The following is a 27,492-nucleotide window of genomic DNA, read 5'->3' as shown; positions in this document are numbered from 1 at the left end:
CACTGCGCACAGTTGGGAGAGCGAGTGCTGCACTGTGTGCCTGCAAAATAGAGACACACAGACAAGAGTTCAACCTCATTCATACTTTTTGTACACAGTTGAGGTAACATTTGATCTGTGTCATTAACAACAATTGAAATCTGGGTAATTTAAGAAAAAAGTAAGATATTATTGTACGGGCTGGAGGCTTACTCTGTTTCCTGCATGAAAGCCTGCAACACGACTGCCTTCAGGCTGTATGAATAAAGGCAAACATCACAATTACAACTCAATTTCACCTTAACTTCTACTAGAACAAATGGATGTGGTGTTATTAAAGTGTGAACTTCATCCATGAAGAGTAATAACAAACCTCTCTCTGTCATTAGGGCTAATCTTCTTCCAGTGTTTCTTTACTCTCAGCCTCAGCATCACTGCAGCTGACTGACGAATCTATGAGGTAAAATCAGTTTAAGATCTTTAGTAGTTTACATCGAAATGACACCCATTGCTCCCTCTCACAAACACGCTGCTTAAAATTATACTTGGGTCCTATGGGATAAAACTAATTTCTCACTGCTCACACACACACACACAAAATACCTGTGGGTTTTGGGAGCCACTCATGACAGCACACAGGGCTGGTATAATGGCTGGGTCTTTGAAAGCCTGTTTCAGCTGGGCTGTGGCCTAAAAACCAAGAGAGGTCTCACTAAGTTAGACTGGCTGTCAATACATATTCTTAATGATAACATGTTTAATATAGCTTTTACTTAACCGACAGTAGACAGCTAACTTAATAACGACAGAACACAGTGGAGCTAACGTTAAATATCATGACCAAGTGTTTGACAGTTAGCTTGCCGTACGTTATCAGACGTTAAAAAGTTAACGTTAGCTAGCTTAATTCGCTAACTGTTGGTTTTCAAATGGTCTGTCCAACAAATTAACTTAACGCTAACTTGAAGAAAGTTATTTGTGGCGTTACCTGCTGAATAACTGCATTGTCAGGCTGTGTCAGTTGTAAAAGAATTTGCTCAAGTTCCTCTGTCATCTCGACTGCTCAGTGCTATCACCGTCGGTCAATCGGTTAACGCTAATATTTCTATTAAACCTGTCGAGATAATGCGAGTTGTCCTTTCGCGGAGGGGTTTATCAACGGTGTCCCCAAGTATGCTAAGTTACACCTGTCAAATATGTAAACAACTCCTCTGTGTCCAGCTATAATCGCTAGCTACCGAGTTTTCCGTGAAAGTTCACTTTAAAAATAGTCGGATCCGTGTGAAGTTATCGAGCCGGGAAGCAGAGTTTGACAGATTCGAGCCTCCTGCTCGGTCTGGTCCGTTAATACTTCAACTGCCAGCACGCGGGGCAGAACCGGCCAGGAGTTCCATGTGAGTTCAGTTAAAGGGACCTGCAGCCGTCAGCGTTTTCAGCGTCATGGAAACAAACAGCGCCCCAACCGGAGAGGAGGGCGCGGTACAAACATTATAAACAGTATTTTAGTCAATTTAGTCAATTTACTCATTTTACATACAAAACAAGGTACAAGGTTCTTTATTTGTCATTATTAGGGATCCAAGCAGCAAAGCTGCTGGAGCCCTATTGTTTTTGCTCTCATTCTTCTGCTTCTTCTTTTTCTCTGCTTAAAGTGTTTGGGCAGCAAAAACTCCACCCACTACTCAGGCAAAGAAAATGGCTCACAAACCTCAAGGTGGCACTATAACAATCAACTTTTTCAACTGTTTTTTGTTTAGAGTCAAACTTCTTTCATCACTTTTCTCTAAAACCTATTTGCAAACTCGTTTCAGACGATTTCGCCAATCGACCTGAAACTTTGGCAGGATCATCTAAGGACATCACTGATCAAAAGTTATCAAAATAATCTTGATATGTCAATCTGTTTTTTTTTGTTCCTTTATGTACAATTTTACATGAATGCCTGTAAATCAAAATTGGCTTTGTGAGTCTGTTTTCTATTTTATTTGGATCCTGTGACACTTTGTTCCAATTTTTCACAGCTAAATCTTTAGATCTAGTGTTTGTGTAGCTTAAACTTGGAAACACAAAATGTTGCAGGTGATTGGAACATTTCACCCAAGGTGATGCTGTAAAAATCATGTTTGCGTTCTACCAATTAGCTCAGACTCCAAATTCTTTTATCACTTTAATCTCTTAGGTGATCTACATCTGTTCTTCTCCTCAGAAAATGTCAAATGTTGCATTTCTTACAACTTGCTTGGATCCCGATCATTGCTGCTTGCGGCTATATTAAAACATAAGGTTGGATAACAAAACAAAAGTTTGTATTCCCTTTGTGCCACATACACACAGAACTTACACAGATAATTACATTTGTATTCAAATACTGTAAATTAATAGGCTATATACAGTTATTTATATACAAAAGCTATATCCAGACACGTATACCCAGAACATTCTGCAGGGCACTTTGAATTTGCATGTGGGGAGAATGTAAACAGCAGCAACAAGATGATAATATGGTTTCATTTTTAGATTAAAAACCTCCACTCAGTTGCCATTTTTTTTAGTTACACCCAGCCAAAACTAATGCAATCTAATAAACAGTCCTGCAATAAATCCTACCTTCATTATAATGTTTGTTTTTTATTTAAACGGTTTTACAGTGGTGTTGATTCAACGGTTTGGTCATTTTGAAAGATGTAGTTTGTGGTGCTGTTGAACTGCATTGACGTATTTGTTGTTCAGCCTACACTCCTTAATATAAATGTGTATATGATTTTATGGGTTAAATAAATCGGCCAGGGTGATATTGCAGCCTATATCACTGTATTGGAAGAAAGTCTTTGCAGTAGAGAAGAGGGCTGCATGTAACAATTATATTCAATATTGGGAATTTGCTGATCGTTTTTTTTCTAAGAGTAGTTCATTGTTTAGACTTTTAAATGTCAGACAATAGTGAAAAATGCTGATCACAATTAATTTATATGTCTTGTTTTGTCTGACAAAGCCCAAAGACATTTGGTTTACAGTGAAACAGAGAAAAGTAGCACATCCTCACATTTGAGAAGCTGGAGCTAACAGATTTTGGCATAAATTATAAAAATTGCTGCTTATCTGTTGATGGATTGAATTGTTTCAGCATTGGTACAGAAATAGTAAAAATGTTTTTGTGGTCATTTAGATACACAGTCTCTGTTACATAATTTTGTCACCAGAGAATGGGCAAAAAAAGTCCAGTCAGGTTATGTGTTTATATAAAATATGTGTGTATATAGATATCAACAGATATATTGTTATCAGATTTAAAAAAAAATTCAATATCACCTCTATATTCTCCAAATCCAGATTGCCAAGACTATAATAAACATCTTTAATAATATCATGCAAGTATGACACTACCCTACACTATGTAAAGTACCGCATCACCAAAAGCTGTGAGGAAGTTTTCTTTTGCTGATTTTGCAGATAATACTTCTATTTTAGTGCAAGACTTTTAATGTATACATTAATGTATTTTTCTATCGTGCTAATACTACTTTTAATAGCAATCTTCAACTACTGACTTAAATGCAATCAAAACGATTGCATTAAAAGGGCCTTGTTGTCGCAAGCAAATGGTAATTGGGAAAAGGGACTCCAGAAACTGTGTGCTGGAGAAAGAATGAGAGATCATTTGAACCCTTTTCAGACAACAAAAGAGAGACTGATGGTCTCGCAATTCATGCCCAAAACACCCAATTACTGAAAACACAACTTCAGTGACTAATCTGCACGGTAAGTCAAGGGAACACTGAAGAAGCCATCATGCAACTTGTCATCTCAGGGCAGCAAGAAGTTCAGTTCAGCATTGTTTTTTTTAGATATACTGACGCCTTTGGGGTAATCACTATTTAGAATTTATATATTTATAATAGGAGGGTAAGAAAATCATCCAGGGTTTGTATAACCAAAATACATGCAAACAAACCATAATTGTTAAATGATGATGTTCAAATGTATGGTGACTCTAGCTCGTACCCTTTTTTAAATTTAGCAGTGCCTTACAGACACATACAAAACAGCCAGTCATCAAAGACTAATCTGTAGTCTTCTGTATTCTTCACCCCCTACACACACCTACACCATCAACCCCCTCCTGTAAGTCTTGGCTCATACAAGATCAGACAGACACACCCTGTGCAGGCAGAGATCAGTAGAAATGCTGATGTACCCATTAGACTCGCTGTTCTCACATCTTTCATCACTAACTGGCTCATTACCACGCCAATGCAGCCGAGGAGGAGGAACACAAACAACCACCTGGATGCTAACGCGCAGGCTAATCAGCTTTGTGAAAGGGATTGCAAATGGAGGTAAAAGCAGCTTGCGTAAACAAGTCCAACCCATTGTGCAGGATGGAGGGCATGTTGGGATTTGAAGCTCTGGGCACTTATGTGCAAAGTGTGGAAGTTAAACAGTGAAATATATGTGTTTTAATTAAATAATGTTTGAGGCTTAATGTCATTTCGTAGTAAATTTGTCCACTGCTTTAGATTTATGTTTGGATTTCTTGAGCATCAACACTAACACTGAATAAGAAGTATTAGTGGTTCATTTAAGCTATTCATGCTTGAGACCCAGATACTATATTTAGTCTATTCTTTTATTAGATCTGGGACTGAAGCTCATTAAAACACAATTAATTGTGCCATTGGGGGAGTCAATAGACTTCTAGCCAAAGTTTAGAAAGCACTGAAGCTTATTTGCTGACAAGGCAGAATGTTATTTATAACTTGAAAATCTATATTAGGATAGCCCCTTTTTGTTACTAAGTTATGTTTAATGAGCATATGCTTATTTTGTTGGGGTGATATTAGAGGGAATGTAAGACTGTCTGATCACAAAAACCTGTTTTCCCATATGTCTTGTGCACCATGTTTTTATCCAGGTAGGGAAGTTTATTTTGTACGCCAGTGCTCAAGATGCTGTAAAAATATCCTGTTTTCCTGAGCTTTATTATCAGCACAACAGCCCTTTCCTTATTGGAGGATATAACAGATGCGTCTGATGGCTGAATGTGCGCTGCTTAAACAAAAACAAGCACAAAACACCACCGGTCGTGACTATCTAAGTTTTAAAAAGCTTGTCAAGAGACAAAGATTAGGTGCCCTGTTTCTCCCGCTTGCATTAGGCTATGTACCGTGTTCCTATGCTGGACTATTACAGAGCTCAAGGTGTGCTGTGCGAAACTTTGATTAAACACAGATTCCTTTAGGGGATATGCATCATGTAAGCACAGTATGACCTGAAATAATGAAACTAGATCTTGACACACAAACGCTCTTCAACACAGGTCCTCAACATCAGGTAAAGAAGCTAGACCCACCTCAAGGCTCTTAATGTACAAGCTGATATTGTGTTTGAGCAGCCCATACTCACATTCCCAATCAAAATGACATTTAATGAAACAACCACAAAACTATTGTCACACAGTGAATATGGGGCTCTGGAGTAATGGTCGGCTTTGCCTATTTTGGTAATCCAGCCTGGACAAAAATTCCAATCCACTAAAACGCATGTGTAACAATGTGGGACATTATACTTTGTCTGATCCCAGGTTCAGTTGATGATGATAAGACATCACTGACTACAAGAAAGATAAAGCAATTTTATTCATTCAGTGTATCTACATACACTCTGAACATTTTTTTTAATGTAGCGCTTGGTGATAGTGTTAAAAAAGTGGGCTAATTAAAAAAGTATTTAGTAACTGTTATTATAACTTCCCGTTGTTTTTTTCTCCAGACATGAATAATAACATTTAAAAACAAAGGATGAACCTCGGTGGCCAATGAAATGGCACTACTGCAGTCCGTGAGGGGCGTATCGAAGAGATTGGCTCAAATCAAACACCCACCTCCACCCTGCCCACACACGTCTTTAAAAACTGAGAGGTAACGCGCAATTTTTGAAGTCGGAAGACCTTGCTTGTTTTAAGAGCACAGGTCATTGCTGTTATTTGCCGCTTCCTACCGGATTTTAAGTCGTTTTGTCACCAATACTTGTGCTTTTCTTGTAAATCATTGTGTTTTTACCTTTTTATCGCGACACGGAGAAAGAAATGGCAGACTGGAAGTCGCAGATAAGTTACAACTACAACCACCCTTATCACGCCTACGCCTACGGCCTCGTGTACCAATCCGGGCCCGAGCAAAACCACGGGAACCTGAACGGCTGGGGCGACGCTGGAGTCACGGATTTGAGCAACTACAACGCCGGGATGACACAGGCCTACTACGCCACCGCCGCTAGGACCCGCGAGGAGTCCCCGCCTGGCAGCCCGGAGCAGCACGTCGTGGACGGCCATTGTCATTACCAGGGCTCCGGGGTGGTGTACCTCGGTGACCCCCAGGCAGGCCGCCTGCTCCTGGCCGGAACAGGAACGCATCGGGCGGCCTACGACGCACGGGCACATGAGGCCAGGCGGGCCGGGAGCGATTCAACCAGTGACTCGGAGGCGCACACATCCCCAGGTAACGTTATCTAAGTTAGTCCTGATCTAAACCAGACATGTCCACACGAGCTAAGTTGATGCTAGCAGAGAAGGTCAGTGGACCTCTTTGGGCCTGTCGCAAAGTGCAACATTTAAACTACATATTTTAAGGCCATATGTCATGGATGTGTGTGTGTTAAGTGCTTACATATCCTCGTTGGCTGCTTAAAGTGACGATTTCTTCCCCCAGAATTAGCCACGAAGCCCAATTCCGCTCCATCTTGATTTGTAAAAGTGTGTCCCAAATATCCCGCCACGGATTTTACTGAGTCCTTCTGACAAAAGCGAAGTGGCGACATCTCGCGACAGAATTTGGGAATATCGTCAAAAAATTTAACAGCTGGTTTGCACAATGGTTTACAGGCTAAATGCTCATATATGGGGCAGAGTTTACATTGGAGTTTTCTGTTGCATGAGAATTTCATTTCATTGCAGTGGAGACTGTCTATGGGGGTGGACTCCCAGTATTGTACAAGAACAACCTCACATGCTCTGACCCATTTTAACAGGGTGGCTTGTGCTCATCATTTCTTCCCCCTCACTTAGATTCATGGAGTTCTGTGAGCAGCAGAGAAGGAAGCCTCCCCCAGACAGACCCTGCTACCTGGGCAAAGAAAGATCTCGACGATGAGCCAGGTGTCAGGAGCCCAGATGCCAGCGAGGCTGTCTCAGCCGTTCTCATGGACGAGCCAGAGACCTTTGCTGTCACAGGAAGTGAGAGCACCAACAACACTACCCCTCTACTTGTACCGTTAACTGCCCCAAAATTGCCAAGCACTACTGCTGTGAAAAACTCCAAAGGAAAGGCCCGGGCAGCCTTCTCAGAGAGTCAGATGAATACTCTTGTCCAGCGCTTCAGTGTGCAGAGGTACCTCACCCCGGCGGAAATGAAGAACCTAGCAGAACTGACAGGGCTGACCTACAAACAGGTGAGGGATTTAAGAAGGTTGTTTGATCACATCATCTGCAAAACTTGTATTTAAGTGTACTTTCTCATCTGTTGGATCTCCTTCCTCTTGTCTGTAGGTTAAGACTTGGTTCCAGAACCGAAGGATGAAGCTAAGGAGGCACCAGAAAGACACCAGCTGGGTGTCTGAGCGCTACAACACCAACAACAAGGACAACACAATTTGTGGAACCATCTTCACCAATATTCCCTCACACATCCCACCTGTAAGTAGCCCCCCTTTTTTGTAGCGTATAACACACATTGTCAGTGGGGGTTACAATTGTTTACTTTCTTTATATTCATAATGTATTTTGAATATGTTTTCAAAAAGTACATTTCATTTATATTATAATGAACAGTAACTAAAATGGCTTAAAAAGATGGGAGGCCGTTAAAGTGGAATCAGACTATTGTCCTGCCCGGGTTTCTTGTTAACTGATAACAGAGAAACAGCAGCTTGGACATAGAACAAGACGTCCATAATGGAGGCCTAACCGTAGTCCGGTTATGGCCTTAAAGGCGAGACGAAACACTGTCAATCGATGTACTGTAACTATATAAGTGACTAAATTGGATACTAATTTGAACTACAACTTGTTTGTCCTTCAGTATCAGGGAGAGGTGCTGCCACAGCTGAAAGAGCATTACAACCAGCACATGATGGAGGCAGCCATGAAGAAGACAACTCCTCAGAACCTGGCCTTCTATCTGGCTGCTATGGGCTCTGCTGCTGGACCTACTGGCTACGCCCCGTGGTCCTCCAGCTCACCCCCGACTGCAGTGCCCACCAGGCAACAGACGCCTGGCTGGTCCATGCCCCCAGGAGTCGGCCATTATGAATACAATCCCAATGCGTTCAACTTGACCAGCATTGCATCTGCAAATAACACCGGACACGACACGAGCTTTGAAAGCAAAGATGGGGATCCTGTTAACAGTCGCAGCCATAGTACATAGTGCCAGCTGGTGGTCGAGGTCTGAGCTGATGATCACAAAAGCTTTTCTGTAAATGTTACCCAACAGTGGTGTTGATATTCTTCTATTCAAGTTTCCTGACTGTAGTTTGTAATTATGGGGTATTTTTCCAGCCTGGGTGTACATAAGCATTGTTCATACTCCGGTTCAAAAGTATTACTTTTTTTTTTTTTTTAATCTTGAAGTTTTATTTTTATATGCAACTATTTAATGTATGTTGGTGTGTTCTTTACGCTTGGTGATACCAGATGTGTCCAAGTTGGATGCAGTCTTTGAATAACTGTTTTTTGGAACTGTTTAATGCAAAGTACTGATACAGCTCTGCTGTCCACATTTCAATGCAATTTTTTTTCTATAAATACAGGTTAACTTTAAAAGGTTGTTGTCTTTTATTTTACTGAGAACATTATCATATGGTAACATTTTGATAAAATGTATGCACTGCTTTCTCAAATTTTTGATTATATTGTTAATTGCATTTGACCTGATGTCTGGCCAAAAGTGAAAAGGCTTCTGATCATGCCATCAAGAGTAGTTGGGTTGTTCAAACTTAAAACACGCTGCAAAGGTAGTGGAAGTGTAGCATTTTTGTGGTGGAGGTGGAGGTAGAGATACCATGCTGTTAATAGGCTATAAAGGATGTTCAATTAGTACAGACCCTTGTAAAAAGAATCAGGGGGGAAAAATCAGCCAATACTTTGGTGGCTTTCAATATTGTATTAAAAAGCATTTTATTGAAAAGACTATATTTACATCAGTCAGTGGCGACCATATAATACAATGACTATATTGCTCCCTCACCAACAGATCTTCAATCTACAAGGCATCGTTTCTCATCCATTACAAGGCCAGTGCAAAACATGTTTCATTTGAACAGACTGCCACAATTGTATGTGAGGGGGAGTATAAGTGCAAGTAATAGCACTTACACGACTGCATAATAAATCAAATACAGTATGAGTCAGCTGTCTCAGTTGGTAAGTGTAATGCGGGAAACGCTGTGTAGATCAGGGTAGGAACCAGAGTAGATGATGCCACATTGCATCATACAACGATTAAACTCATTCACACATGTATCTCATACTCATTCATTCCTAATGGGACACTCGTCCCTTCTTACCAAAATATCCCATTTTATCCTTACATACATGATCCCCTCTCCCCAGCTCACCCATCATCTATCCAGCTAATCCCTAGTCCAGTGGCCACTCTAGCTCAATCATTAGATCCTGTCAAATCAAAGGCCCCTGTTCCTCCCATTAACCCCGTAGGTTGTCTGAGGCTGCGTCCGAAAAGTAAAAAAAAAAAAAAAAATCCTTTCCTAACCACTTTTCCTTGGCCTTGATGGAAAACGCCATGAGGTCAAGGAAAGATGTGAAGGAGAATCCATGACTTAGGAAAAGAGGACCGTGGGGCTCAGAGAACCCGACTATCTTCTTGGCAACGTAATTATGCGACGGCGGGTGTTACTCACGTGACCTGCGGTGATGAAACTACAATGTTCCGAAGATGGACTACAAAAAGCGCATCTCTGACACTGCGCCCCCTGTCGTTTTAAGGCAGGCCATCTAAAGGTGGACAACACGGTGGAATATACTAGAACTTCATAATCAAGATAGCAAATAGGCCTGTAGGGTACCTGTCAAAAATAATGGAAAGGGTTGTCACATTGAGAAAGCTTGCTCACACTCACCCTGCCCATATTTATCAACATGAATCCCATTTATTGTTTGTAGTGTTTACCACAGAAAGACTCTCTCAACTGAGAGAGAGAGAGGGAGCGCGCGAGGGAGAGGAGGTGCTGAGCAAATAAATGCGCTGACCATTTTAGATAGTAAGAAAATGTGGTCAGCGTTATAAATCAGTGTGTGGGAAACACTGAAATAATACATTACATTTAATGTACAGCTCATCCAGCTTGATCATTGCCTTTATTAAGGCGAGGGTGTCAGCATCTGTGACTGAAGTAAAATCAGTTAACGATATTGCTGAAGGCTGCCTATGCATAACATGAGGCTACATGCTACAACATCATCCTCACTTTGATCATGTTACAAGACAGCGGGCATGGGTCTCAGTTATTGTTGACAGTTCAAGACATATGCATGTTAGGGGGTTATGGCATAAGAGAGAAAAGGCTTAATAGCCAATGGTAACCTACATAGTGATCAACATCCTTTATCCCTCATGGTCGGTGATTTCTCTTTTTTATTATAGTAGAAAACCCTTTATAGCATATTTCAACAATTTGAAACATAAAACTGTGTTGAAACAGTATCAGATTACAGCAAAGCCAAAAGAAAACAAACCAAAACAAAGAAGGAAATTGTGAGAGTCTTATTCAAGTATCATAATGTGCATCTGTACTGGAAGGATTTTGCTAAATGAGGTTGATGAATTTTATCGTTTGAGTTTGAGGACGTGCGTCGCTTTAAATGTTGCCACCGCAAGGAATTGTGGGACGGCATTCTCTCCTTTCCTTTCGTAAAGGATATGCTAAAGGAGATATGAAAGGAAGGCTTTTAGAGAATTCGACCAGCTGTTATCATGGCTGCCAGTAGCTGCTGCTACTCAGTTAGGAACCTTCCTAAGCAAAAAAGACTTTTCGGACGCAGCCTGAGTATGACTGAAATAACAAGAAATGAGGATTGTCCGTGTGTGCTATGAGGGAATGTTTGTTTATCACTGTGTCTGTTTGTGCACATTTCATATCTAGTCCATCTTCAGGCTACGGTAGATGTAGCGGATAAACGCCAGTGAGGCCCAGAACGACACACTGCCCAACATCAGTGAGAAGACCAGCGCCGTGAGCAGAGAGTAGCCGAAGAACTCCGTGCTCTGCACCAGGCCGCTCATGGACGACCGGTTCCGGTAGTAGAAAACAGAATAGACGAAGATGAAGAGGCCGGTGGAGCCGGTGCTGAGCACGCTGCGCCACCACCACCGGTAGTCCTCGCCAGACAGCAGGAAGTAGGTGAGCGCCACGGAGATGCAGGCGCCCACTGAGAGGAGGATGGCGAAGACGCACAGCAGGATGCCATAGAGGGTGTAGTGTTCCCTGCCCCAAACGGTGGCAAAGATGTAGTACAGCTCCACTGAGATGGCACTGAGGGAGAAGATTGAAAAATGAAATTCAACAGTCTGCACTTTTAGTGCATATATATACATATATATTAAATAATGCAAGACGACAGAAAAGTATCACTTAAACTGTAAACATTTAGAGAGTAAACTTAACATTTCCAAGCCATTATGAATTTTCATTATTTCACAATAAAAGTCACCTACATCACAATTCTTCACATAAAAATAACTTCATGTACAATATCCTGTTTACTGATAATCCTCTCATATTCACTTCCCTGCTTTATGGAGAGGAAGGACTTTATGCCTCTAAATTCCCCCTTGAACGAAGCTCACCTGAAAGGCAGGAAGCCGCCGATGGCCATGTGCACAGCCGTGTGTTTGTACCAGGGCTGTGTAGGGATCTGCCGGGCAATGTTGCGAGTGCGGCAGGGCGCCTGGAAGCTGCCAGCCCGGTTCTTTCCCACGATGCCGCCGATGACAGTGAGCGGGAAACCCACCAGCACCCAGGCACCCAGCAGGAGGAGCACGGTGGTGGCCGGCAGAGCCTGAGTGGAGCCGCTCCACCAGTGGATCGAGTTCACTACACTCCATGTAAGGAAGAGAGGAGCTGTGGGAATGAATGACCACATGAATAAATACGGCAGTGTTCCAGATGATTGAGAAATTTTGCATCCTGAAAATAACACATTATATGGGGATTTTTAAAAATGAAAATACAATGAGATATGGCAGCTTAATTACTTAATAAGACCAGGAATAAACAACAATAGTACTGTAAATAGAAATGGCCAGCATCCTCATTGACAATATTTGATTACCTGATTTTGCAAAGACAGTTTTAATGCTTAGAGGATAAATTCAGGGGGGAAAAACTTGAGTCCTGATGAGAGACAGGAGAAAATAAAGGGGAAACTATGCGAGGATGGACGACGGATGGAGATAAATGGGTTTATAAACATCAAGCTATTGCTAGAGAGATGATCTGAACCCATTACAGACAAATTATCTTTCCATAAACTGAGAAAACACACTTAAAGTTTATTTTAGGAAAAGTTTCTGGAAAAGAAAAGAAGTGAAACTGAGCCACTTTATTGATGACTGCTCCTCAACAGAGAGGTGGAGGGATACCAGCTTACACTAAACATTGCGTGAACCATCTTGCTTGAAAACACGGGCGCGAGGACTTGGACATGTATGAGTGCTTTATGACCTTCACCTTACAACCAACCTTCCTTATCAGACTCACCGGAGAAGAGCGACGAGGTGAGGATGATGTTCCACACCCAGCGCTGGCCACTGATCTGTGTGTAGAAGCTGCAAGACACGTAGCCGGACACGCAGCTAGTCAGGGCGTACAGGACTATGGCTGCAGAGTTGATTGCGCCATGGCGGTGCACGTTGAACATTCCCAGCAATGCCATGACGATTATTCCTAAGGTGAAACGTTAAGAGTGATCAGACTTCAGCATGTAAAAATCTGTCCTTATGACCTGCGTGCCATAAACATTATCAGGTTTCTAGTTGTTATGTCACTTTGCTGTTTAGTACAAAGGCTGTCGCTACGGGTCATTGCTGCACAGGACTAGTCTGCTCAACTTTCAAACAGAACAATGTCAGTCCCTAGTGTTTTAGACCTGTGTGTGTGTGTGTGTTTGTCCACGTTCAGCCGTGTGTGTGTGTGGCTGTGTTTGGGTGTATCAGAGTAATGCTCACCTGTGGCAAGGGTAAGGAACTGAGCCCCAACGCCCAGCACGGCACACAGCAGGCTCCTGTAAGGGGGAAACCTGAAGACGTCAGTGTGTATGATCTTCCAGCCGTTGTCTCCCTGGTCCAGATCGTCACAGCCGCCCTCCTCCTCCACATTGTACCTGCAGGTAAGGAAGGGGAAAAGCATTCACCCAGGATGTTATCATTTACCTGGACAGGCAGAAAGACTGCAGGAGTTGTCCACAATTTTCACCTTGAGATGAAAGTTGATCAATATGAATTAAGGTCCGTATGGGTAAGGGTGATTTGTGTGCACAAATTAAATGTACGTCTTTAAAGGTGGGGTAAGCGAATCTTAACAAATAAAAGTTTTTTTGTCAAATTCAGCAAATATCTCCTCAGGGTCCAGTAGCTGTCTCTTCTGTGTGTGTACTGGAAAATTTTTTTTTTTAACTATGTTTGTACTCAGCCCTGGCTCTGTAAATGGGAAATATTGTATGTGCTGCTGGTTTTGCGTACAATTAAGACTTCATAACCTTTCTTCAGGTAGGAATCTCACATTTATCTTTATAAAGTGAGAAAATAACAGAATAAAGTCACTAACATTGCCTGTCAGCTCGCTCTACTCCGTTTCAGTGCATTCACCATAAAGGCTGGAATACATGACATACATACATACTTGACCGCAGTTCTGTGTCCGTGTATGCCACTAACTAATAGCCCAATAGTTAGGGCCCCATCCACACTACTCTGTTTTAGTTTACAAACAGAGAATTAAAACGAATACGATCTCTGTCCACACCAGCGTTTCCACTGCGTTTTGGAGTTGATCTCTGTCTACATTAAAACGACTGAAAATGCACAGCTAGGACCCGTTCAGGTGCACTGGGCATGCGCGTGCCAGTGTAAACATGAAGCAGATGGTCTATTCCGTAGTAACAGATGATTTGGCTAAAGAATAAATAAATACAGACTAGGCATCAGAACAGTTTTTTTTTGTTGCATGGAGCATTTTTTATTTCTGTATTCATATTCATTTGCGGCAGACTCCGCCCTCCATAATGCCCAACAGTGAATTTATTAAATCGAATGTGGCATGTGAAACTGATCTTGGCTTTCACTCAGTAGGCTAACATCTGTTGTTTATTCAGGAAACAATTATTTTTGAGAGGAAGGGAGAGAGCAAATATGGGTGGATAAAACGTTCCTGTGGGGCTTTATGCATCACGCACAGGTTTCTCACTATGTAGGCTGTGACAATTAGCTGCTCCTGTGTTATTGCCACAATAATAACAATAATTATGTTCAATAGATGCTTTATGAATAATCATATTGTAATGGCTGCCTGAGCTATTTAAGACAAATCATATGCAGCGCCATTAATATCAAAGAAAGTTAGTTGGTTGGCTACATGTTCATCTCAAGATAACAGGTAAGAGGCAACAAAAGTGGGTCCTGAAGATGCGCTGATGATGCAAAATATTTTCGCCAAAACTGTCAAATATGTTACTTGTTGATCTGTATAACATTCACATTTACTGCCCTTGGTTCGTTCTTAAAAGTCTGTATGAACATGAACCTGGAAAGTGCCCTGTATAAGTCCTTGTGACGAGCCATGAGCTGGTGTCAGGTAACGTCAAATGACTTGCCCACAGATGTTCAGCTTATTTCCCAGTTTGCCAAGACATGCTGCTGTTGTGATGTTATCTACAGTAGCAGGAGAGTTGTGAGTATCGCTGTCTGGAGCTGGTGTGCTGACTCGTCCTCTCTGCATGTTAGCTTCACAGCAGCGGTAGTGACAGTTTGCTAACCCACAACTTAGCTAACGTCAGTAACATTACTTGCAGTGTCATGCTGTGTACGCCCTATGTCGTTATGTTGTTAAGGTGTTGGATTTCGCCGAATCGCTTACTCCACCTTTAAGAAGAAACAAGATACTATATCAAACCTTATACCACTTCAGGATTACACCTACTTTATTTGTAACTGATCAATGTGTTTTCAACTTCACAAAAGATTGATAAGTCTATAAAATGACAATAGTGAAAAATAGTAAAATTTCCTAGACCCCTAAGGTGGGACAAATTGGTTGTTATGGTGGACAAAAAGTAAAAAAAAAAAAAAGATAGTTAAGTTAAAGTGATATAAAATTAAGTAAAATCATCAAATCCTCACATTTCAGAAGCTAGAACCAGCAAACGTTTGGCATTTTTGCTTCACAAATGACAATCATCAAATTAGATGTAGATTAATTTTCTGTCAGTTGATTAATCTGTTATTGCATTGTTAAAAAAATAAAACCTCTTAGAACTATATTATGGGTATTTTAATATCCTTTACAGCCTTTATGTCTTTGTTTAAGGCTTTATTTTATTACTCAACATGATGCTGGTTTGTACTGACGGTGCGTTGAAGTCATTATCCGCCTTTCATTTAGTCTTACCTTTCATATTAAAGACATGAAACAAAGTTTCACATACAGTGGCTCAGAAATAACCACTTGAGCTTGTCCGCTGACTAACCTGGCAAAGTCATTCTTAAGGACCCGCATGAGGATGATGATGACGAAGCCCAGCAGCAGCACCACCAGCACCAGTGAGTTGATGATGGACAGCCAGTGGATCTCCAGTGTTTTGGGGAAGAACGAGTAGTCTCGAAGGCGCTCGGCTCTCCGGGCGTAAGGGAGAGGGGACTCGAACCAGTGCACGCTGTAGGTGTGGGTGACCGTTAGGCCGCCTCCGCCCAATCCGACTCCGCCCACCACTGCCCCCGCCCCCTCCTCCAGGGGAACAGGTTTGACATCTTTTACTGAGACATTGGCAAAGATCACTGAGTCGCCGTTGTACTCGATGTTGAAGTCTAGGTGAGTCCACAAACCCACCTGTTGGAGGTGAGAGAAGAGAGGAGAGAGAGAGACGGAACAATAGAGAGAAGGGAGGAGAAAGTGCGACATAAGAAGAGTAAACAGTGAGTTTAATTCAACTGGAACAGGAACTTTGCATAAAGATAAAACCTTTAACAAACTTACAAAGTCTCTCTGTGGTTCTCTGTGTCTCCACATATCCCACAAACCCTCAGGAGCACAACAGGTTTACCTTGTGGCTGTGAGGCAGGAAGCCGCTCTCCTCTATGTATCCCACAAACCCCCAGATTGGAATGTCATCCAGGACAAATTCAAAGTAAAACAGCTCCTCGATGGCCTCACGAAGCTGGTCCACCTGACACACACAAAAAACATCCTCGATCATGTCCCATATATTTTGTGGTTTGACCTGTATTTTAAGTGTTTATTTCATTGAACATTATTACTGAGCCTGCTGTCGGTGTTCTGCGATGAACTTGCTCTGCTACAACGTCGCCCTTTTCTCCAGAATCCAGAAAAAGACAGAGAACTATTGCTAACTATATGCTTGAGGAAATGTTGAGCAATGTTAAGCAATCATAATTACCAAAAGTACTTTCAATATTACTACTACTATAAAAAGTGGTAATAAAATGTCACACAATAACACAAACTAACCGAGCGAGGCAGGGAGTCCAGTGGCTTTGACGAGAGCGATATAGCGGCTGTTTCTATTTAAACAAAAAAGATTTTATTCTTTAAAAAAGGTCTATCTCTGTAGGGATCCTTTCCACAATGTTGTCAGACACTTGTAATAACAATCTGAGCCCTTCAGTGGCAAAAACACTCCCTCAATACTGGACAAATATTAAAAAATGAATGTCCCAATTAGTCATAAAGACAAAAACATGTTACAAAAAAAGTTACCCTTTAAGTTGAAACTACTGTATGTCATAAATTGTTAATTGGATGGTAGATTTTGCAAGACCAAGGCCATTTTTGATAATTATGATTGCTTTGATGATGATTTGCTCAAGCAAATGGTTCTCTCTCTCTTTGGATTCCTGGAGAAAAGGGTGATGTAGCAGAGCAAGTTCAACACAGATTACCTTTTAAAAATCAAGCTACTTAATACATTATTAACAGTTTAAATAACATTTGGCTCCACAGCATTGTAACTTTACCCAAGATGTGTGGTAATATATAAAGTGTAAAGTGTTCAAACAATCCCGGCCTTGTGTGAATAAATACCTGTTTCTCTGAAAGAATGAGCTTGCAAAGAGTTTTTTTCTCAACGTTCTCTCTAAATCGGATGTGATATAAGGATTCTGCCATCCTGTCACCATCCAACACTTCTCCCAGACTCAGGGACTTGTGATGCACCTGACGAAGAGGTGTTACAATATGAGAAACGGAGTGTAAAAGAGCAGCACAAAGCATCCGTTGGTCATAATTCTGTGTGGGCAAGTGATTTCAAAACAACACATACTCCATGAGGTAGTTATAGCAGGCAAACTGAAAGCAAAAACGCAGCTGGCTACAATCACACTTCATCGCCGGATGCTTGTTGTTGAAGTACCATATCCCATAATGGTGGGTAATAAGGTACTACTATTGTAAATTTGGGTCGCCACTGCCACCAAAACAATCACACTTCCAATAATGACTTTTCTGAGTCACCTTAAACAAAAGGAACAAGCTTATGTTGGCAGGTGCCTTCTCCCAACAGCCAATAGGTGGATAAATAGGTCTCACAATTTTTTTATTTCTATATAATTACCTTGTGTGTCTGGGTAAATTATTTAAAGTGTTATACTGTGTGAAAAATACATTTTTATAGCAAAATACCACCTATTTTTCCTCCCGTAATTTCAAATGTATTTATAGATTTTGTGATAATCCACCTTAGAGACATTCATTGGACCTTTACTTAAATCTTATATGACAACATTTTAATTTTAAGACCAGATGGAGATACAGTACCGTTCAGAGAAAAGCTGATTTATGAGAAATAATGAGACTTGGTGTTTTCCCAACACTAGTGTCTACATTTAGCATGACAAAACAACCTCCAGTTCATCTGTGAATTACAGCAGCCCGTTAATACACAGAGAAACAAAACAAAGACTGACCTTCTCCGGGCTGCAAACAGGCAGGGTGTAGTAGTGATATGTCTCCTGGGGGTTATGATAAGGGCCCACTTTGTTGACATAGAGAGTCACGTTGTCCCCTTGCTTGTAGCCCACCACCAAGCCTGAGAACAAGTACAGGATCAAGACGCAGTGCAGGCCCATCGTCCTCTGGCAGCCACCTGGCAGGTGTCCTATTCCACACTGCATAACCCCTGTTGCAAAGATGGACACTTCATCAGTTCACGAGGGACAGGTGTGATTTAAACTAGACCGTCTGCCCTGAGACTTACAGAATGCCGTTCATTTCAAGTCAAGCAATTTAGACCAATATGTGACGACTTATATGTCAAATGGCATTTATGCAACGTCACTCCCTTTACGTTTTAACACCCGCAGCAGAAAATTGAGAAACACTCAGGCAGAACTGTGAGATACTGTGGAATGATTGCAATGTATTTCATCAGTTTCATCAGTCCAGAGAGGCTTTTTGACTGGAATTAAATGAGCGCTGTCCATTTTTATCTGTCTGTGTTTGTAAGAATATACATGAAGTGACATTGCCCATAGAAGGTACTCTCTTTTAATCTATTTATTCTTTTGAATACTACAGGGGCCTCCCCTGAATACCTGATTATGATGTTGCTTTCAATTTCAAAATGTATTGGGAAACTGGGAAAATGAAATGATGATGCTACACGAAGTACAAAGCTGACAGCACTGTTGTTTGACATTTCTTATTTCAGGAAAGACCTGTGATAGCAGCAAGGAGGCAAACTTACTTCAAAACTAAAAACCTACCGATACTATTTAAAAGCAAAGGTTTAGCCGTACTAATTTTGTCACATGACTAGTCCCCAACCTCAAAACACAAAGCAGGTATCATCTCTTTTGGGGTAGGATATAAATAAGGGGTTATTTAAAAGTTCATCCATAGCACTGATGTGGCATTTCTTCTCAAATGGCAAAGCAATGCAAAATGTGTGCGTTTGTCGGTATGTTGCTGTTTTAATGCAATTCAAATGTAGCTGATAACAATGTCCATTCTGTTTTGCCCGTCATCAAGCTGATTTTCAGTATTAACCTTGAAGAACAAGTTTGAATGCTCTGGAGACTCCTGTTATGCCTCTTCAGGGGAGCAGCACAGCTGCACTTTTTAGAGCCAGGACAGCCATTAAAAACAAAGGATAACATCTAAATCTAAATCGTAAATCTAGTAAATAATCTAGTCTAGTCATCTGGTCAACTAAAATATACTATAGCACAATTTACTGCACTAAGAGTAGGAGCAAGGTCATGTATCCAAGTGCCACAAAAAACCAGGGGTCATCCCATTGGTCTTGAAGATTCTGTGGAAAAAACGTAACTATAATGAGGGGCCTGACTGATTCATGTCAAACAAACAAGTTAGTCTACATCAACACTGCTTTACTCTAAAGAGGCACGTTACAATTTCATTCTGGGCCCCAACTCACTAAAGTCCTACTCCCACAGCAAATGAGCGCAGACAAGAAGTTGGGAAAATCTGCACTACCAGTATCCCCGTTGTGTCACTTCAGTCCCGATGCTGCAGATCCAACTAAACCTGTCTCTTCGCTGGTTTCCTCGGACTCCAGGCCCCGACAGTCTCTTCTCTGCTCCCGTATGCGCCGATACTGGAGCTCAATGTAAAGATTTACAGCTGAACATCCTGGAAATCCTCGATGCGATGTCCCAACTCCCGACGTATTATACATTCATCGCGTTCATATCCGGGTACACCAAGTACTTTTATTGACAAATGAGACAGTGTGGAAGAGGGGACCGACCACGTCACCTTAAAAATAAAAATATACGACGACTCGGTTGAGTTTTCCGGAGTGGGCGGAGAAACAAAAATACACAACCAACGTTACCGGTTATTCGCAGCCGGTAATATTTCGCCCTCACAAGGCATTTGTAATGAACGTTGTTTATTTCCGTGCTTTAACGCTACCGAAAACCAACATTTAGACGGTTTGAGCCCCTAAATTACCTGAGCGACTCTATTATTTTGCTGGATGACCGGATTTCCTTCAACCTCAATGAACCAATCGGTTGCCCTTCCAGTACTTCCTTGTTAGACTTCAGACCTTTCTAATCATTCCGGCACAATCGATGCACAGTTCTTCCACGTATTTTAGGACGCCGTGCTCGATACGTCGATAGGCAATGCCTGCTATTTGATTTCCCGCGAAAGAAACGCAGTTCCTCGCGCTCGAGACGCCGGGACAAGTGCCCAAACTCAACTGGTGAGTCTGTTATAAACATTTAAACGGTTTAACCTAATTCACAGTGTAAATATAGAGACTAAAATTGTTACCATGTACACTGTGAATAAATGAGACGTTATTAATGTCTTAGCTCCCAACTAGCCACACGAGCAGTTAGCTTGCCAGGACACGTTATATCACCGCAACCACACTTCTTTTAAAAAATCGACAATTTATTGTGGCGTTTTTTTCTGTACATCCACACTCCTTGAACATTACTTACGTTATGTGCTAATTGTTACCAGTAGATAGCTTTCAATTCGGCGTGCATGCGACAAAGCAGTACATATGTAAACAAAATGTTTTAAAGCTGAGTCGTGTGATGTTGTTGCTTTCCCGTTTCTGTCAACGCTGGATGAGCTCAAGCCTTGTGCACCATGTATTTGTGTAGCCAGGATGGCTGTAACTTATGACTGTAGAATCCATTAACATGATTTAATTGTTTTTCAGACTTTGGTGATTTGCGTTTGAACCTCAGCCTAACACAATGGGAATACAAGGACTTGCTAAGCTGATCGCTGACCAGGCCCCTGGTGCCATTAAAGAGCAAGACATCAAGAGCTACTTCGGTATCTGTGCCTTTAAGGTCCCTTTCCCTACATTTAAATGAGATCAGATTAAATTTTAATGATGGATGAATTGGGTAAATTCGGTCAATGCTGGGGATACAACAAAGATGCAAGATTAATCAAAATAAAGCTTAATAGGTTTGCTTAGTAGTATTAGTTTCAAATTGAGGTTTCAAAACTTTCTTTTCTTTGTGTTTTAACAAAACGGGGACATGTTTTCATATTTAGTCATATGACTCTTCATTAAACACAAAGAGCTTCAGCGGTTTTGGTTGTAAATCCTTTAGTAGTGAGTTTCATGAATACCACAGCACCTCTTTTAATGCAGGTTTGAACTTGTGGGCAAATGATAGAATAAATACTTTACCTAGCCTTTATAATGTAGTGAATAAAGGCTTACATAGAAACCAGGTTATAGATGGTTAAGGAAGTTGTTAGACTTGACCTCATTGTTTTGATAACGCCTGCTGTTTGGACATGCCAAATAATTTGCAACTACTTCATCAAGTTCTTGTTGACGTATTGTGACGTGTTTTGTAATTTTTATTTTTTATGATACAACAATGCTCTGTGCCCAAGCCAATTTTCCTTCGGGGACGATAAAATTTAACCTTGACCTTAACAACTCTTCTGAACTTTTGCAGGCAGGAAAATTGCAATAGATGCCTCCATGTGTATCTACCAGTTCCTGATCGCTGTGCGACAGGATGGGAACGTTCTGCAGAATGAGGATGGAGAGACGACGAGGTACAACCCCCACAATACAGACACTTTAAAATTCAGACTGAGAAGTCATATTAGGAAAAACATTAGAGACACGGTAGTTCTGGATGGATACTAGACCAGGTACCTCAAGTCTCTGCACAAGCCTGAAATAATTTTGCCTACCTGCTTTCTCTTTTTCTCAGCCACCTGATGGGAATGTTCTACCGGACGATCCGCATGCTGGAACACGGCATCAAACCTGTGTACGTGTTTGACGGCAAACCCCCACAGCTCAAGTCAGCAGAGGTTAGTATGGGCTCTGATTTCGTGTTGGGCTTTTCTCTTTGCTTTCTGTCTCTGTGAAAGTGGCAGATTGGTCTCCTTTATTAATTTTCATTGCTTTGTAGTGATGCTGTTGTTTGCACCTCACCTGTAAGTCAGTGTGGTCAGAACTATGACATTAATCAACTTTTTGTTGATGATGGCTGAGTTTCTGAAAGTGACACACTTCACCATGTTTAGCTATGGTGTTTGTGTCTGTAATCTGTTTTTTGGAACAGTAAACGCCAACACACCTTTAAACTGTCGGTGTGTAAATCATCTGTTTTTAAAGGGGCAAAATGTGTTTTATAAAAATGTTACAGACTTAAATATGTTCTCACTCCTATTTAAAGAAAATTTATTCTGTTTTGTTTTTGTAACCTACATTATCTGACTCTTTTTTTTCCACTTTCTCTTACTGTCCTTGCACTTCTCTTCACCCCACCAGCTGGAGAAGAGAGGGGAGAGGAGGGCAGAAGCTGAGAAGCAGCTCGCTCAAGCCCAGGAAATGGGTACAATTAATGCTTTTTGCACTTAATTTAACAATGTCATGAATGGTGCCGGTCTGGCTTTAATGTGTTGTGTTTTTATGCGGCCCTGACCCTGTTAATGGGGGCAAGCATGTTTCGATATATTTTTATGTCGGTTATTGATTAAAATGTCTGCAAATTTTTTGCTTTTGTCTAAACCCAGGGGAACAAGAGAATATTGACAAATTCTCCAAGCGTCTGGTAAAAGTCACCAAGCAGCATAACGATGAGTGCAAGAAGCTGCTGACCCTGATGGGAGTGCCTTACATTGAGGTTAGTTTAGCTCTCACTTTGCCACCACTCTTGTTGGCTTTAAGAATATTTCAACAATTGCACTGGCAGTGATTTTGCTCACCAGTTTTGAAAAATCTGACATCTTGACATTTTTATCATCATTAGAATAGGCTTTAAAGGCTCTGCAAGACAGAAAATGTCATGTTTAAACATAAACAGATGTTGCTCGTAACATTGCGCCATAAAGATTTGAATGTTAATGAATTACAGTTTGCAAAAAGGCATAAAAAGTATATTTTTGTTGTTGCTTTGATGCCTGAACAGTAATGTCCTCACCCTCAGTAAATGTGGAGATTAAATTTGACATTAATGTACAGTAAATATCCGCTGCTCTTCTGTACGCCTTGAAACGAAAGTATCTTTCCCCGTGTCAGAGAAATCACTTGCATCAAGACAAGTGTGGGTGAATAATTCTGTGAAATGTGATTTGATGTGTTTTGTGTTGTAGGCTCCGTGTGAGGCGGAGGCCAGCTGTGCTGCTCTGGTTAAAGCAGGGAAGGTCTTTGCCACAGCAACAGAGGACATGGATGGGCTGACCTTTGGGACAAATGTCCTGCTCAGACACCTCACTGCCAGTGAAGCCAAGTAATGTTGCGTCTGTTATAGATAATGTTACAAAGGGTACAGTCTAGACCTGCTCTATATGAACAGAATTGAAATAGGCTCTGCAGCAGAGATGTTCGGAGAATGGAGATCACTTGATGTTTTGATTTTGGTGCAAATTCAATCTGGAATCAATACAGTTTTATCTGATTATCCAAAATTGGGTTGGTGGCTTAATGGGGCAAACATTCTTGTTATCACATACAATAGAGTAGTACTGTTCCCATCATTTTCTCCACTGTTTTATTAAAGTGATAACAAAACTCATAAGGAACAACTTTGATGATGGCAATATTGTTTGTTTCACTATGAGCCAAACCTAAATTATCATATATCATACTGTCTTAATCTTAAATACTTTTTGGATAATTGTTTATATTTGAAAGTCTCTGAAGAGGTGACCAGAATATGCAGAGTTTTACACAAGTAACACTATAATAATAAAGTACTCCTTTCTGCAATACATAATACATCATGGAATTTATTTGTTTTAGGAAACTTCCTATCCAAGAGTTCCACTTCAGTCGCATCCTGCAGGACATCGGTCTGACCAATGAACAGGTAAAGTTTGTATCTGATTAACGTCATAGTGCCTTTTTTTTTTAATCGGGTCAAATTGAAGAACCACTTCCTCTGCTTTTACCATGCTGGCTGTGCACACAAACTGTCACGCTACAGTGCAGAGTCACCATCCCTCGCACATCTTTCAGAGAAATGTCACAGTGCTCTCCTGGTTAATTACATAACATGATAAAGTGTATGTGCTGTGGAAGTGTAGACACAGTTGGGTCAGCAGTGATGTTTTGGTCTTTCATGTGTTAACTCCTTCCTCTTTTTGTGGTCCATCCTAGTTCATAGACCTGTGTATTCTGATGGGTTGTGACTACTGCGCCACCATCAAGGGGATTGGCCCCAAGAGAGCCATCGACCTGATCAGACAGCACGGCTGCATTGAAGAGATCCTGGAAAACATTGACCCCAGCGTAAGTTGATGTCTGCTATAGTCCAGACATTCAGGAAGCTAAACAAAGTGGTTTGGTTCTGATTCTCTGTGTGTGTCCTGCTTGCCTTCATGCAGAAGCACCCTGCTCCAGAGGACTGGCTGTACAAAGAGGCCAGGGGGCTGTTTTTGAAGCCAGAAGTGGTGGATTGTTCCACAGTGGATTTGAAGTGGAGTGAGCCTAATGAGGAGGGACTGATCCAGTTCATGTGTAACGAGAAACAGTTCAGGTGAACCATCAGCAGACTCTCATCAGCACTGTGCTGCATGCTTCATCTACTTCTCTTGCTTATTTAGTTTTCTTGAATAGATTAATGATGATGACATGGGTGGTTGTAGTCATTATATGACCAGCCCAGCTGGTTATACAACATCTGACCACTAGGCTGCACTGCTGTCCGTGCAGAGGCAGAGTTTATGGTCCTAGCATCACTTGAGTACACAACTTTTTTTACATGTGATGATGTTTAGTGCATGTTCTGTTCATGTTTGACTCTTTCCAGTGAATACTTTTGCCTACAAGTCATACCATGACACTTTTCTTAAAGATCCATTTTATAATCACTTGTTATAGTTTATAGTTGATTTGTTATTAGATTTTTTTGCAATTTTCCCAAATGCTGCTTTGGATGCTTGTTTTTTGCATCGGGGGGGGGGGGGTGACCGAAAGTTCACCTGGAAATGACAGTGGGTACTATGGGCCTCATGCAAGAACCACTCGAACTTAAGTGGCTTGTACGACTGATTAAGGAGAACTGTCTGCATTCACCTATTTTCTTGTAGTTTGAATTGAACACAAACCTGACCTGTCATAAGAGTCCTGTGCAATTAGTCTGCCATCGGGCAAATCTAAGTTTTTCAGTGGATTGTGTATTTCATGACTTTGAAGTAATTTTGATATTGGCATCATCCTGTTTGACTGTTTGAATTTTAATTCTAAATGTATTCATATAGCATAACAACGTCTTTGGTCATTTGAATTGGCTATTGATGCTCTTGTATATCAGTATAATATCAATATGAACATCTCAGACTGCAAAACAACTTGATGATGCACTAACGAAGGTTAATTTATCTCTGTATAAGGTCAGCAGCAAATATAAAATTTGGATGCCTTAGCGCTTCAGGCCCTTGGAAGAGACTTGGTATTGATATTGGCAAAGACACATGTATGGTTGTTGTCGCGGTTTAGATTACCACGGGCTGTGAAACTTATTTGGCCTGCAACTCAGCAGACAGACACACCAATACAACCATATTTCCTTAATTCCACTGCTGCTGACGCTGCTAAAAATTATAGCGGGACTTAAATCTCTGAATTTGTGAAGTTCTTTTTACTCTTCAATGTCATTTTCATGAATGAACATTTCCTGACATGTGGGGCAGTGCGTTTAGCCTTATATGGTATTACTGGGGCGTTAACTATGCTAATTTACATTTATCATGAAAGCACAGGTATTCATCATTGTTTATGTGAGTCATTTACTAAAGTGAGGAGCGTTTGCCGTACGAAAAAAAAGTGAGAAAAGGTTAAGATAAGAAAACAAAAATATCCTTGCATGAGGCCCATTGGGCATAGGTTAACATGTAAATATGTGTTTATTAATGAATTGATATGGGTGTCTGTGTGCAGTGAGGACAGGATCCGTAACGGCTGTAAGAAGATTGTGAAGAGCCGACAGGGCAGCACGCAGGGACGTCTGGACTCCTTCTTCACTATCACTGGATCCCTGTCCTCCAAGCGGAAGGTATATTTAGATTAACAACAGTGCAACATTGTGACTTTCAAATGTTCTGATTATTTTACTAATTTCACCTATATTGTACAGTATGTTGTGTGTCTGAAAGCTTATCTAGTTGTTTTTTAAGCGTAAAGAGTAAGCAGAGGCGTTCAGTAGGCTGCTTTATTTGGATGCCAGTGTATATTATGATTTTTTTCCAATCACTGTTTTAGCAAGTTGCTGTTGTTGTTCATGTTATCATTATCTTCTGAGTTTTGGACTCATTTGTTCTTCATTGTTCTCTTTTACCTCACTTAGGAACCCGAGAGTAAAGGATCAGCAAAAAAGAAGCAGAAAACGGGAGCCACGCCGGGCAAGTTTAGGAAGGGAAAATAGACTGAACAAAGGGCTCCAGTGGGAAGTAATTATTGTAATGAACAATACCTACTAATTAATTGTATCATTAAAAGTAAGCAAAAACACAGAGTTCCAGATGAGACGGGAGAAAGCTGCAACACAATAAGAGGTTGTGTTTAAAGATTGGTTCAGCTGAACAAGTGTACATGACCAAACATGATTTTGTTGATGGGGGGGGGTGTTTAAGTGTGTTTCCTGTTACTGAATAAAAGTAATGTCTTTTTGTAGAGCACTTTGTTATTAGAGTTTTTTATTTACTCATATAGGGTTACCACAATCATGAGCCATGTTTATAAATGATTTTTTAAATTTATAGAAATCTGGGCCCGTATTTATCAAGCTTCTCAGAAATACTCATAAGAACACTGCTAAGAACTGACTTAAGAGTAAAAAAAATTCTTGGCTCAAAGCTGTGCTTAGAAGTCAGTTATCAAGCATCATAGTCCTAATTTGAGTGAAGTGTAGGACTAAAGTGTCGGTCTTAGTGCTGATTTACGACACTTGGCTGTGCCGCAAACCGGATTTTGGATGACGATGTGGCCAAGGACCAAACACTGAATAGATTTTCTTATTAGGGATTTTTTCAGATAAATTCACATTAAATGGTGAAATTCCTCAGAGGAGTTTATATTCAACACACATTTAACAATAACGAATTTTCAAGATAATATATTATGATATAGGCCTACACATTAATAAATGAAATGAAAAAATGTTTATCTTTATATGAGCGCCATCAAATGCGCCTAGTGCTCCTGTATTGCCAGCTATTTGAATGAACTGTGTTTGCTTCTGTCGGATTACGGGGGGTGGTGTTGGGAAGTCGATGAAACGCGTGACAATGTGTGGAGCTGTA

The 27,492-nt window shown here is 41.0% G+C and overlaps 4 protein-coding genes across 7 annotated transcripts in view; 2 read left to right on the top strand and 2 right to left on the bottom strand.

Annotated features, from left to right (window-relative positions):
• ipo4 (importin 4) overlaps window positions 1-1,375 on the bottom strand; it is a 10,992-nt gene extending 9,617 nt beyond the window's left edge. The window contains exons 1-5 of one of the 2 annotated variants that reach the window (XM_038725702.1): window positions 968-1,375; window positions 583-669; window positions 353-432; window positions 193-234; window positions 1-40 (exon numbers count right to left, since the gene is read on the bottom strand). The exon at window positions 1-40 is cut by the window's left edge and continues 90 nt beyond it. In XM_038725702.1, the coding sequence (XP_038581630.1) occupies window positions 1-40; window positions 193-234; window positions 353-432; window positions 583-669; window positions 968-1,033 (315 nt within the window). In that variant the 5' untranslated portion in view covers window positions 1,034-1,375. The remainder of the gene's footprint in view (window positions 41-192; window positions 235-352; window positions 433-582; window positions 670-967) is intronic. The other variant, XM_038725693.1, reaches the window with a different exon arrangement.
• Window positions 1,376-5,936: 4,561 nt separating this feature from the next.
• nanog (nanog homeobox) lies at window positions 5,937-8,595 on the top strand. Its single transcript, XM_038725673.1, has 4 exons — window positions 5,937-6,476; window positions 7,043-7,425; window positions 7,523-7,669; window positions 8,055-8,595. Exons 1-4 carry the CDS (start codon window positions 6,065-6,067, stop codon window positions 8,400-8,402), a joined length of 1,290 nt encoding a protein of 429 aa, XP_038581601.1. The 5' UTR covers window positions 5,937-6,064; the 3' UTR covers window positions 8,403-8,595.
• Window position 8,596: 1 nt separating this feature from the next.
• tm9sf1 (transmembrane 9 superfamily member 1) lies at window positions 8,597-20,290 on the bottom strand. Of its 3 annotated transcripts, none has more exons than XM_038725656.1 (9): window positions 20,200-20,290; window positions 18,189-18,400; window positions 17,308-17,439; window positions 16,310-16,432; window positions 15,737-16,095; window positions 13,221-13,375; window positions 12,754-12,939; window positions 11,841-12,114; window positions 8,597-11,526 (listed from the first exon to the last, which is right to left on the bottom strand). In XM_038725656.1, exons 2-9 carry the CDS (start codon window positions 18,393-18,395, stop codon window positions 11,133-11,135), a joined length of 1,830 nt encoding a protein of 609 aa, XP_038581584.1. In that variant the 5' UTR covers window positions 18,396-18,400; window positions 20,200-20,290; the 3' UTR covers window positions 8,597-11,132. The 3 variants fall into 3 exon arrangements, with proteins under 3 accessions (XP_038581584.1, XP_038581593.1, XP_038581575.1); XM_038725665.1 differs by lacking the exon at window positions 20,200-20,290 and adding an exon at window positions 19,661-20,193; XM_038725647.1 differs by lacking the exon at window positions 20,200-20,290 and adding an exon at window positions 19,720-20,193.
• A 14-nt stretch (window positions 20,291-20,304) lies between these two features.
• Window positions 20,305-26,868, top strand: fen1 (flap structure-specific endonuclease 1). The gene is made up of 12 exons (XM_038725687.1): window positions 20,305-20,455; window positions 20,927-21,045; window positions 21,690-21,792; window positions 21,954-22,056; window positions 22,520-22,583; window positions 22,765-22,874; window positions 23,344-23,480; window positions 23,993-24,059; window positions 24,350-24,481; window positions 24,577-24,728; window positions 26,132-26,246; window positions 26,538-26,868. Exons 2-12 carry the CDS (start codon window positions 20,964-20,966, stop codon window positions 26,613-26,615), a joined length of 1,143 nt encoding a protein of 380 aa, XP_038581615.1. The 5' UTR covers window positions 20,305-20,455; window positions 20,927-20,963; the 3' UTR covers window positions 26,616-26,868.
• The last annotated feature ends 624 nt before the right edge of the window (window positions 26,869-27,492 follow it).

The sequence above is a fragment of the Micropterus salmoides genome, unplaced genomic scaffold, assembly GCF_014851395.1.
Source record: "Micropterus salmoides isolate LMB-PRFRI ecotype aquatic unplaced genomic scaffold, ASM1485139v1 Ms_hic_scaffold_1, whole genome shotgun sequence".
NCBI lineage: Eukaryota > Metazoa > Chordata > Actinopteri > Centrarchiformes > Centrarchidae > Micropterus > Micropterus salmoides.
This window is presented reverse-complemented; position numbering and strand designations above follow the sequence as displayed.